Genomic DNA, 13,570 nt, shown 5'->3' with positions numbered 1-13,570 from the left:
TTTAGTAGCATATGTGTTTTAAAAGCCAAAATGGAATAGACTACTGTAAATGAATTCAGCCTAAGTAGCCAGAATCTCTTTAGCACTAGGTAATAATGGAGAAAGAACAAAGCTTGGTTGTGATCTTTGATCTAAGATGAGTACATTATTAATAAATAAGAGTTCCTGTTTTCTTCTGTCAAATGTTGGCTGGCATGGTTTCAAGTGTCAGAAAAGAAATCCTAGTTTATATGCAGATGAACAAATGGTTTCCATGGAAGTAGAAGAGACAACACTAAATGCTAAAGTTTGATGTTACAGATTAAATATGGTTGAGGTTAGAGAGGTGAAGGATTTGATTTAAATAAGCTAACACAATAATGTTAGAATATGCAGATCAGAACTTCTTATTCTATAGTTTGCATCCTTTCCAAATCTTGCAGTATGGACCTGTTGAAAATTGCATTAAAACCAGGGACGGGATTCTACAGGTTCGCACCTATTTGCTAGAACCACTTGTTAACATTCTAAGCAGTTTGGAGAACTGGTTGTTAGAAGAGATTACTGGCCTAATCCTGTAAGGAAGGCAGGAAGGAAACATTCTGGTGTTGCTTACAGAAACTGCCTCTCCGTTAACCCGTATTACGTTCTTGGCAGGACTAGATTTCCTGTCTCTGGAACATCTTTGGGGGTTTTTTCCCGTCCTTTGCTGGTACTTTGCTTGTGTGGAGTGACATTCAAGGCACTGAAAAAAGTGACTTATGACTATTTTTCACACTTATGACTGTTGCAGCATCCCCACAGTCATGAGAGGCCAGGCGAGGAGATGCATGCCTCGATGTGAGTGATGTTGAGTTGACCATGCCCAGCCAGTCACATGATCACCAAGCCATGCCCACCAACTAAGCCACGCCCACAGGACTGGTTGTTAAAAATTTGAATCCTACCCCTGATTAAAACGTATAAATTAAGAAAACCTGTGAACAAAATATGCACAAACTGGCAAAATGTGTATACAGAAAAAAGGTTATATAATTTTGTGTTCTAAATGCATGGGTTAAAGAAATGGGTGTGTGTGAATGCATGGCTAGATTTAACAAATGTAGACTGGAACAAAAAATTTATGAGAATGAAATAATAAATATACAAGAAATTGTCATGGACCAGATATAGATTGATTATCCATCTATAGGAAGAGCATCAAGGATGATAATACTGAAATATTATTCTAATCACACAGTATAAAAGAGTTTAACACTTCTACATAAGAATGTTTAATCATTTCTTAACATCCATTTGATAAACAAAAAAGTAATAGATTGTAATTTGACCAGGTTTTTTTTCTTAATTATTTACACTTCAACATGTAACTTGTGAACTGTTTTTAAAACAACTTGTTATGTCAAATCAAAGTAATTATGTATGGTTTTACAGTGTTATAGTTCTATACAAAGACTGTAATACAAATATGAAAATATAAGTGCTTTTACATATACACTTTTTAATACTGTTTCTATGTTGTTGGTATCAGCTTTATCTTACTGCATATAAATAATGTGCATGGGGAAACTGATGAATAATATAGTTCACAGAAGTAAGAAGCAATTTTAATTCAATAAAACTATTTCATGTTTACACATCAGATGTGAGAATTCAGTAATCCTTGGAAGCTTTGATAAGTGTATAATTAGTAAGACTGATTTAAAACAACTTTGAGATTGATCCACATTGCATTTTGTCCATACACTGATGTGTTGTAATAGCTGGGGGAAATGTTCTTCAGACCGCTATAAATGCTCCATACCGCAAATACATGTGGAGACAGAATGGCAACCTACCATTGATGAATCACCAACCAGGTTAGACAGTTTTGTCACGCACGAGTCATTATGATCATGACCATTTTCTCATGCTCATAATGTCTCATATCAATATAGGAAAGGTTAAGATCTGAAATACATCACTGGTACTCTTCCTTTTTGGGGATAAAAGGTTTCTAAACCATGGACTGGTTCAAAAAAAAAAAAGAACCCTCTTATCTGAGAGCTACAAAAACCATTGTCATTTGCAAGGGCAGCATTGGCATGACTTGAAAAGTTGACATGTTAAGAACTGATAAGAGAGAGCACTAGCACTTACAATAGTACTTAGACTTATATACCGCTTCACAGTGCTTTATAGCCCTCTTTAAGCAATAGCAATAGCACTTAAACTTACATACAGCTTTCCAGCCCCTCTAAGCGGTTTTACAGAGTCAGCATATTGTCCCCAACAATCTGGGTCCTCAGTTTACCCACCTCGGAAGGATGGAAGGCTGAGTCAATCTTGAGCCTGGTGGGATTTGACTGCCAAATTGCAGGCAGCCGATAATCAGCAGAAGTGGCCTGCAGTACAGCACTCTAACCACTGCGCCACCGAGGCTCTTAAGCGGTTTACAGAGTCAGCATATTGTCCCCAACAATCTGGGTCCTCATTTTACCCACCTCAGAAGGATGGAAGGCTGAGTCAATCTTGAGCCTGGTGGGATTTGACTGCCAAATTGCAGGCAGCCGATAGTCAGCAGAAGTGGCCTGCAGTACAGCACTCTAACCACTGCGCCACCGAGGCTCTTAAGCGGTTTACAGAGTCAGCATATTGTCCCCAACAATCTGGGTCCTCATTTTACCCACCTCAGAAGGATGGAAGGCTGAGTCAATCTTGAGCCTGGTGGGATTTGACTGCCAAATTGCAGGCAGCCGATAGTCAGCAGAAGTGGTCTGCAGTACAGCACTCTAACCACTGCGCCACCAAGGCTCTTAAGCGGTTTACAGAGTCAGCATATTGTCCCCAACAATCTGAATCCTCATTTTCCCGATCTTGGAAGAATGGAAGGCTCAGTCAGCCTTGAGCCAGTGAGGACTGAACTCCTGGCAGTCAGCAGAATTAGCCTGCAGCACTGCATTCTCACCACTGCACCATCATAGCTCAAGGTTGCCTTGAGAGCAAGATTAAAGCAAAATAAAATATGCAGTTGAAGCCATTCAACATATTGGTGTCATATTGAACATTTGTCCCTCTGTTGTCTGTTGTGCAAATATAAAATCACAGATTTTTCCACATTGGAACCAGGAACCAGAAAAGGAATGTTAAATCATTAAATTTAATCAATGCAACTAAGCATAGTCATGCACATTGAGTGAGCATATTTTTAAAGCATGAACAAGGAACCAGTAAGCCGTAATTTTTACAGCACTGGGATAACACTGATAATACAACCAATGGCAGTCATATATTTGAGGCCAATTTCTGCTTGCACCAAGAATACGTATTGAGAGAGAGATATCACATCACTTGCAAGAACTTCACCATTGCTTACATTTTGGTTCTAAAATATATCTTTATACTCTATGCGAGGGGTTGCCAACCTTTTGAACCTCAGGGACCACCAAACTCATAATTTTAAATCCCGTGGACCAGACACCCTGGGAAAATCCCTAAAAAGAGTCTGCAGGAAAATTTCCCCAAATTACTGTCTCCAGCTCCGTTTTCATGGGGAAAGAGAGAGAGACTTTTGGCTTCATGCAAGGAAAGCAGCAGAAGCAGCAGAAGTCTTTCTTTCTCTCCCCCAAACTGTGCCAGAAATGAGTCTTTGCAAGACTTGTCACGCTGGCACAGCCTCTTGGAGCAGGAGGCCTTGCATGTCCCAAAGATTCATTTCTGGTGGAGTTTGGGGGAGAGAAAGAAAGACTTTTGCTGCTTTCCTTGCGTGCAGCCAAAAGCAGAAGAAAGAAGCGGAAAGAAGCAGCCCAGTGGCCAGGCGAGGTGGGTGGGGCGAGTGGGGCAAGTTCCCCCCTCCACTCTTTCCTCCCTCCCCTCACTACCTCATGCTGTGCTCAATGCAAGCGACGCAAGCCTTGTGTTCCTCTGGTCCATGTGGATGGCGCAGCCTTGTGTTCCCACACAGCCTAGATTAATTGCTTTGGGGGTGACATTTCTCTGCGGACCACCAAAATTTTCTCATGGACCACCAGTGGTCCCCGGCCCACTGGTTAGCGACCACTGCTCTACACTGCACAACATTCCCTTTATTCCATTACAAATGAAAGGCTTACTTCTAAATGCAATATTTATTGAGTTATTTACTGTATTTAGGAATTGCTGAAGACCTGCCATTTATCTTTCCCCCCCTTTTGTTTATATTGAGCTCTTATATGCAATATCTAAAGGTTACCTGTGCATACATTTTAAAAAAGTCAATTGCAGATATAATGTCAAGCTGAGAAGGGATCCAGATAAGCCAGCCTGGAAAATTTGGGTTTTATAATCAGAAGAGATCTGGACAAGAGCAGATTAAAGATTGTAGCAGATGAGTGCAGGTAGTCTTCGACTTACAACAATTTGTTTAGTGACCATTCAAAAAAAGTGAAAAAAGTGACTTATTACCATTTTTCCACACTTAGGACCATTGCAGAATCCCCATTGGTCACATGATCAAAATTCAGATGCTTGGCAATTGGCTCATATTTATGACGGTTGTATTGTCCTGGGGTCATATGATCAGCTGTTGCAAAGTTCTCATGAGCAAAGTTAATGAGGAAGCCAGATTCACTTAACAACTGGGTTACTAACAATAACTGCAATGATTCACGTAGCAACTGTTGCAAGAAAGGTCGTAAAATGGGGCAAAACTCACTTAACAAATGTTTCACTTAACTCAAGGTCATAACTCAAGGACTACCTGTGTAGCAAAGAAGCATGCTAGATGAATGGAACTTCTTTTTCCCACATCAGTCTAGTATGTCCTAGCATGACTCATGTTTTATTGGCCATTCCTCCACGGATTCATAAGCTTATTTGTGAAATTTATACTAGAAAAATTTCTATAATGGGCTTCATATTCCTGTGGGAAGAAATTCAAATAACTCAAGTCTTCCAAGACTTGATTTGCTCAGTATGATCAGTATATCTAACAGATTCTCTGTAGTTAGGAAATGGGGCATTTTAAAATTGTCTCATGTTGTGGCTAAGACAATGTCTTTTTAATTGAAAAATGATTTTGTTTTGTGGCCTTAACAGTTGCAAGCCATCAAAATACACTGCAGGCAGCAGCCCTTATTTACTTTGGAGTGTGACAGAAGCTCCTCCTGATTAAAATGTACTCTGACACAGTTAGATGTAGGGAATCCTGGCATCTCTTGAATAAAGCTCTCGTAGAGATGTAGGAACAGGAAAGTTTGTGCTTTTCAATTCCTGGCCATAACCAGGTAGTGACACCTCCGAGAATCACAGTTTATAAATGCAGACAATACGAAATCAAATGAGCTAGCACAGCATACTGTGCTTTTCATGCCATTTGTTCTCTACTAGTATGCTTCTGGCTCAGAAACTGGATGTATTTGAAAGCCAGTTAAATTCTCAGTTCTTGTGTTCTTCTATAGAAGGACAATAAAAGCTCTTTTGAACCCTATTGGCTAGAATGTCAGTATTTTACAATATAGAGACAACAGGAACCTGAAGACTAGATCTCATTACAAGATGCTGACTGGGGTGTTATGTCTTGGTAGTGGTGTGCTAGTAATGAAATGGTCATTATAATATTGTGATATGCCCATCCTTATCTATTTGCATGAGATGTTGCAAAGCAATTATGAAATGTGTTGCAATGTTATGATACACATTTCATCCTTTTGGCATCGTCACACTTAGAACAGGCACCTGCGATGGTTCGTCACCCACATTAAATGAATATTCACAATAGCTAGTTATCTCGTGGTCCATTTTAATTAAAGCTATTGTCCAATAGTAAACAGCCTAAACCAGAGGTGTTCAACCTTGGCAACTTTAAGACCCGTCGACTTCAATTCCCAGAGTTCCTCAGCCAGCCATGCTGGTTGGAGAATTCTGGGAGTTGAAGTCCACAAGTCTTAAAGTTGTTAAAGTTGGATATCCCTAGCCTAAACTATATTTATGTATCAGTAGTTGTTAATGTTGACCTTTGATTTGAGAAGGTCGAGATACAAGTTCAGATTCCCCAATTAGCTTGATAATAGTTGTAACCCACACATCTGGAAGGGAGAGAGATACACTTCAAACTCAATCATAAAGAAGAATCATTTACAAGATGAGAAACTGAAATGAGCCAAGAACTTGGGAATATGTGCCAAACAAGCAATAAAGAGCATTGCTGGAGCTTTGATTAGAAAAATCACTTTGACATAGCAGAGTTGCTAAGAACCCATCAAGTTCTATTCTCATATGATTCGCAATAACATCAGAAAGGAATAAATTTTATAATCTGCAACTTTTCATGAATATATTTTATGAACAAAGAAAAAAGAGCCAAATTAGGTATTAAATTTGGAAAGGTGTCGGTTGTATGTATGAATCATGTTTGTTATAATTCACATCAAAATTCAACCTTAATTTCATATGTATTGGTATTTTTTCAGATCTGCTTTGGTTTTCTCTGAGGAATACAGAAATTTTTACTTTCCTTGAAATCCATATGCAAATAAAATACCGGTAGCTAAATGAGATTGAAAATAGAACTATTTTATATCAGATATGCAGTTTAGTTGATGAAATATTTTCATCTGGTTTACTATAATATTAAAATGAAACACATACTCCAAAACTGAACCAAAAGATAACTTGTAATGGCAATCTAAATGGAAATTTGATATAATTCCTTTCTAGTAACTATAACTGATTACTTGGGATTTGCTTTGGAATAAAAATGCACTTGTGTCACCTCCTTAGAAATTTCAAACTATGATTCCAAAATATTTTTTGGTTTAGTCCAAAACATAATTATGAATATTTAGAATCAATTTGTCTTCAGTTCTGTTGTCATATTGTAAGCTCAGATATTTTTTTTGTTTTAAGATAATGGCAGAAACATTATTTTTAGATTAAAAAAAAATAGTTTCAAAACTCAGACAGAAAACTATACTTTGTAATGGCTGAGTTTACCACTACATCTTAGAAACTGTTTTTTAGATATGTCTACTTAGAAATAGGTCCAACTGAATTCACCGCAGCTTATTTTTAGGTGAGAACTTATAATTTGCTAATCAAGAGTGGTACCAACCCAACTCAAAGTTAATTGCACTTAAAAACCCTAATTTCAATGCATTGATATTGAGCATGCCTTTTTGAATTAAATAGGATGAATATCTGCAAATATATGTATAGGACTGTACTCTTTGTCATTGGTTGTGACAAATGCAGATGGCTACAAGCACAGTTTTATCAACAGAAGTTAGATTAACTGCTAAGAGTCAAACTTTAAGTGACCTTAACTATGTTTTTGCACATAATATATTTCTTTAAAAAGGAAAATTATAGAAGAGGGATAATTGCAAAGCACGTGGATAAAGGAAATTGAATTCATTTTTTGCAAGGGGGGTGTTCTTTTAGTAAAAATGTACTACTCTTTTACCAGTACATATGCACATGCATTATACTGAATGAGAAATAAGAGAAAAATGGTGCTAGGAGAGGAAAATGGAAAGAAACAATTAAAGAAGTGCCTGAAACTGTGTTTGTGTGTCCCTGTCTTCACTATACAGGACACCTTGCCCAAGACCAGCCTAACACTGGCAGCAAGGTTGTAAATGCATTCATATATTTTCTACCATGTTCTCCTAGAGTTGTGGCAATCCGGCTATTCCAATTTTGTAGCTGTACAAAATGTTTTATGACAAGAAAAGCAGAAATGTAATAGCTTCATCACTTCAAAGATCTTTCCACTCCTAAAAGTGTAAAGACCTTTGAAGTTATGAAGCTATTACAAGCTATTACTTTCAATAATACTACTAAAAGTATTATTGAAAGTGGTAATTGTTGAAAATTGCCATCAAGGATACATATAAATGCACCCAGAGAGACAAACATGCCCTCTGAAAAAGTTTTCTTTCCTTTCTAGTTATGATAATTCCCCCCCACTTTTTAAAAAAGTACAACATTGTCAATCACTGTTTACCTTGCTAAACTAAAGCAAAGAATTCTTGCCATATCGAATTATGCCTTACCATTAATTGAGAATAATTAAGGGTGACTTATAATTAACCTGGAATAGCTCCTATTCCAGTCACAGCTTAAGAAATAAAAAAAGAGATATTTAAATAAAGCTGGAGGTATGTACCATATGCACGTACATGTAAATATATATTTAAATATATAGATATTATATATATATATTTAAAAGGCTCCATAACCATCATTACGAGTAGCTACCGCAAAGGCTGGATAAGCTTCATAAGCTGTGTAGGTTCCCAAATCGTGTCCTAGATTCACTGCTTGCTTTAGCTGGGTAGCTGCGACAGTGGCAGCTGTGTTAGCAATATATCCTGGAGAAAAATTCAGAAAGAAAACTATTTTTACCAGAACGGAGGAGATTGACAAAATCCTTTATGCATAATTTTAGTCTACAATAATATTCACACCAAAACATTGTTTCCTAAGTGCGCTTTTAAAACAGAATGCATGGATTTGGCCCTTCTTGGCTAATTAGTAAAGGAAGTAAATCATTACAATATCAGACTGGGATGCAAACATTCAGATGCCCACTAGTTGGCAGCAAAGATCTTTTTCTGGCCATCTAGTGGTCATCTGGATTTTTCTAGCCTAGTTTGTCAGTCCTATTTACAACTCCTACGTTATCTACAGCAAGGGTCCCCAACCACCAGGCCCTGGACTGGTACCGGTCCGTGGATCATTTTCTACCGGGCTGCCAGTTTGCTGGGTGCCACCATCTTGTTTTGACAGAAAGTGATTCCGGGTGAGCTTTTCTGGTTGGAAAGCGGCGTTTGGGTCCTGTAGGAATCCTCGCGCCTTAGTTTCATCAAAAGGGGGGCGGCGGCTTCGAACGAAGAGCCGTCCCGATGGCGGAGGAGATCAAAAAAGCACAAAAAAGGTACAAAGGAGGAGTTGAAGGTGGCGTGGAGAAGCAGGGGATGGCTGGCTGGCCGGTCGCTTGGCTTGGCTTGCCTTGTCATGCGTGCTGATGCCGGTACCGGGCCGCGGATCATTTTGTGATGCCGGTACCAGGCCGTGGCACAAAAAAGGTTGGGGGCCACTGATCTACAGCAATGTGCAATATTGACTGGTGTTTGCTGACTAGTGATCAACTGCAGTGATTGATACACACAGAACTGTTATGCCTTTTCTTCAACAAGTTCCAGCATTTTTAATCAGCAATGCCAATATCATCCAATGCTATATATGCACAGATAGCCCACACTTACTGACTGCCTCATATAGCAACTGAAATGGCATAGGGCAGGGGTGTCAAACTCAAGGCCCACAGGCTGGATCTGGCCTGTGGGGCTACCCTTGAAACAACAAAGGACCAGCCCACGGTGCCTCTGCCACCAAAAATGGAGCTTGGGATGGCCGTGTGCGGCCCTCATGAGCTCCATTTTTGCTGGCAAAGGGTTGCAAGAGGTTTATCTCAGCCAAAAATGGAGCTTGGGAGGGCCATGTGCAGCCCTTGTGAGCTCCATTTTCTCTGGCAGAGGGTTGTAGGAGTCATTGCAGCTGAAAATGGAGATCGGGAGCCCATTTTCGCTGGCAGAATGCTCGGGCCACCACAGGCACCCCCGACATGAATGACATTAAGCTGGCCATGCCCCCCCCCCCGGTGCCTTCAAGGTCAAACACAATCCTGATGCAGCCCTCAATGAAATCATGTTTGACATCCCTGGCGTAGGATTTCCTGCTAGAGCTGGGCATTGGACTAGAACAGGGGTCTCCAACCTTGGCAACTTTAAGACTTGTGGACTTCAACTCCCAGAATTCCTCAGCTTTGTTGGCTGAGGAATTCTGGGAGTTGAAGTCCACAAGTCTTAAAGTTGCCAAGGTTGGAGACCCCTGGACTAGAAGACTTCTAAGATCTTTCCAACTCTGTTTTTCTGTTATTCTGTTACATGTCTTTCCCTTCTACAAATGTCTTTTATTTTGCCTAGACACTCTCCTATTCAAGGGCAGCTGGAGAGAGTGAGGTAGTTCATAATGATGCATTTTATATCAGCTTTGATGAGCCTAACAGATACCATTTTTATTGGACTATAAGGTTCACCTGGATTGAAAGGATAAAATGTTTCAAAGCTTTCCAACTAAATGAACAATGACAGTGGAAGGTCATTGTAATTAAGCAGTAAATGGTGCTGAGTTCAATAAAACATCAGTGTATCTTACATAATGCGGAAGCTCGAATAAGCCTAGACAAATTGATTTTTCTTTGTGGCAGGAAACGGGATGGATTTTAAATTTTTTTAAAAGCCCTGATGCTTCTGAATGATTCCTTACAGGTATTAATCAAAAGAACTGACTGATATGTATACTGTGTTTCCAGTAATGTAAAAAAGAAAAAGAGAGAGAGAGAGAAAGAGAGAGAGAGAGAGAGAGAGAGGGAGGGAGGGAGGGCAATTTAATGTGAAAGATATACTGTCTATAAGTGAAATCCAGAAAGTTTTGGTTCTTATTAAAGGTAAAGGTAAAGGTTCCTCTCGCACATACGTGCTAGTCGTTTCTGGCTCTAGGGGGTGGTGCTCATCTCCATTACAAAACTGAAGAGCCAGTGCTGTCCGAAGACGTCTCCATGGTCATGTGGCCAGCATGACTAAATACCAAAGGCACACAGAATGCTGTTACCTTCCCACCAAAGTGGCCCTTATTTTTCTACTTGCATTTTTAACATGCTTTTGAACTGCTAGGTTGGCAGAAGCTGGGACAAGTAATGGGAGCTCACTCCATTATGCAGCGCTAGGGATTTGAACTGTCAAACTGCCGACCTTTCTGATCAGCAAGCTCAGCGTCTTAGCCACTAAGCCACTGTGTCCCTTTTTTGGTTCTCATTAAGTGCACGTATGTATTAAATAGTATAAACAAAATAAATAATAATGAATTTAGCAATTGGTTTTCTACATTACCTTGTACTCTTTATCATAGTCAACATAACTGCAAGGTAACTTTAACTGTACAATAATTTTCTCTGCATGTCTCTTCCCCATCAAATCATTCCAGGTCTTTTAGAAAGTAACATAAAGGACCAGATCCCAACATCTGGGAGGGTTTAAAAAATCATGATGGCAGCCTTGGCTCTTTGATGAAAGCTGTCATCTTGGCTATCCACCTTCCCTGCCTCCCCATACTACTGCTCAATAACCACCTGAGGATTACAGGTAGTCCCCGACTTACAAAAGTTCATTTAGTGACTGTTTGAAGTTACAACGGCACTGAAAAAAAGTGATTTACGACCATTTTTCACACTTGCAACTTTTGCAGTACTCCCATGGTCATGCAACCAAAATTCAGATGCTTGGCAACTGACTCATATTCATGACCGTTGCAGTGTCCTGGAGTCACACAATCCCCTTTTACCACCTTCTGACTAGCAAAGTCAACGGGAAAGCCAAATTCACTTCACAACCATATTACTAACTTTAACAACTGCAGGGATTCACTTAACAGCTATGGCAAGGAAAGTTGTAAAATGGAGCAAAACTCACTGAACAACTGTCTTGCTTAGCCACAGAAATGTTGGGCTCAATTGTGATTGTAAGTTGAGAACTACCTGTAGTTATATATTAGCATTAGAACCAGTTCTGGAGAACCGGTAGCGGAAATTTTGAGCAGTTCGGAGAACTGGCAAATACCGCCTCTGACTGGCCCCGCCCCCATCTATTCTCTGCCTCCTGGGTCCCAGCTGATTGGATGGGTCTTCTTTTGTTGCCCTGCACACAGGCGTGTAACCAGTGTTACTACCGATTCAGTGACTACGTTTTGCTGTGCATGTGTGTAAAAAAAAACATCAGCTGTGTCACCTGGACAGGTGAAAAGCACTGCGTGTGGGTTGAAAAGCCTCTTTTTTCCCCTGCTTTTTCAACCTCAGCTGTGCCGCGCAAAGCAGCTGAGGTTGAAAAAGCAGGAAATAAAGGACAGGTAAGAGCCTAGGTGGGCGGGTGGGCCAAACAGCAGCAGACACTGAACTGGTTTGGTGTCTGCTGCTCTTCAGAGTTACTGGTTCTTTAGAACCGGGCAGAACCAGTAGCATCCCACTCCTGCCTACACAGAGTAACAGAGCTGGAAAGCAGGTTAGTGGAATGGAGATTTTACAGTATCCTTCCCCTGCCACACCCACCAAGCCACGCCCACCAAGCCAGACTACAACCACCAAGCCATGCCCACAGAACCTATAGTAAATGTTTTGAACTCCCATTACTGATTAAAACTATCATTTTGCCCTGATTAATGTGTGTATGTATCTTTGCATGTCTATGGCTGTAGGGCAGGAGTTCTCAATCCCTGGTCCATGGACTAACACCGGTCTGTGGCATGTCAGCAACTGAGCCACACAAACAAGTGAAGCCCCATCCGTGGAATGCAGGCAGCATACAATGCCATGCCCCCTCCAGTCCGCAGAAAAAAACTTTCTCCATGAAGCCAGTCCCTGGTGCCCAAAAGGTTGGAGGCCACTGCTGTGGGGGACTGCTGGGTATTTCGTATTTTGAAATAAGATTCCTCCTTCCTCCAAGTCTCTAGCTAGCTTTCCAGTAATTGTTCAAAATTGTAAATGACTCAAAGCTTTGCGTTTATCCATGTTCCTCTGTTATATTTCTCAGGCTTCATTGAAATCACCGAAGCAGGGTAAGGAATTCACTCTGAAAAAAATAGTACCCCAACACTGAAACCCGTTGTTTGCATATCAGCACTCATTCTTATTTGTGATGTGTAATGGTGACTTGCAAAACTGGAGAATGAGTCAATCGATTCAACCCCCCTCCCCCCAAAAAAAACCCACTCCCACACTTTGTAGGTGTTATTGCCACTGGTTGCCAAAATGTAAAGAAAAAAAATTATGTGTAATAGCAAAAAGGCCATTTACTGGAATAAACCAAAACTGTTAATTCAAGCTCTGCATTTCAGAGAAGTTGTATACATTTCTCCCGTCAAGACTTATTTTGATTATGTGCAGTTACTTCTATTTGTAGCTAAGTACACAGCAGTCTGGCTAAGCTGTTAATTGGCAAAAGAAACATTTCTTTTAAAAAAACTGAACTATTGTAATGAGAAGCAGCTAAAGACTTGCAAAGGTGCAAGAATTCAACGTGACTGTGATTTTGCTACCTTTAAATACGTATTCTGACTGCAAACTTGTACCCATTCTTCTAAAAGCAAATTCCTTTGAATTTTCTGATGAATAAACAATTTATAGGATCACATTTAGTTATCCTTGAAGGGGAAATGTTTGGATTGTTACATGTCACAAAAAGAAACTTTAGCATCAATTCCTTTCTTCATGCCCCACCATGCTGTAATATTCAGGAGTCACCAGAATTTCAGAGGATTTTATGCAGAGGCTTCTTTGCTAAACTGTGTTAGTTTCATTTAAGTTAGTCCGATGCATAATACAACCATTACATACCAGGAAATGGTACATTAGTGGCAGAGTTTTCTGCTCCTTCAGTGGGAATCCCCAGTGTCTGAAGAGTATGTTCTGCTGCATATGTTTTGGCTTCATCTACATATGCACTTAGCTTTGGTGGTGTGAAGGGAAGCCTGTAAAATAATTTAATAGTTCAGTATAATCCTATATTAATCAACTGTA

At 39.9% G+C, this 13,570-nt stretch overlaps 1 protein-coding gene across 3 annotated transcripts in view; it reads right to left on the bottom strand.

Annotated features, from left to right (window-relative positions):
• Positions 1-1,237: 1,237 nt before the first annotated feature.
• A1CF (APOBEC1 complementation factor) overlaps positions 1,238-13,570 on the bottom strand; it is a 64,901-nt gene continuing 52,568 nt past the window's right edge. For all 3 annotated transcript variants that reach the window (XM_026719914.2, XM_026719915.2, XM_087932359.1), the window contains 2 exons: positions 13,388-13,521; positions 1,238-8,309 (listed from right to left, as the gene is read on the bottom strand). In XM_026719914.2, coding sequence (XP_026575699.1) covers positions 8,161-8,309; positions 13,388-13,521 — 283 coding nt within the window. In that variant the 3' untranslated portion in view covers positions 1,238-8,160. The remainder of the gene's footprint in view (positions 8,310-13,387; positions 13,522-13,570) is intronic.

Source organism: Pseudonaja textilis, chromosome 4, assembly GCF_049901715.1.
Source record: "Pseudonaja textilis isolate UNSWEBS1 chromosome 4, rPseTex1.2, whole genome shotgun sequence".
NCBI lineage: Eukaryota > Metazoa > Chordata > Lepidosauria > Squamata > Elapidae > Pseudonaja > Pseudonaja textilis.
Note: the sequence above shows the minus strand (reverse complement) of the source record. Positions and strands in the feature narration are given on the sequence as shown.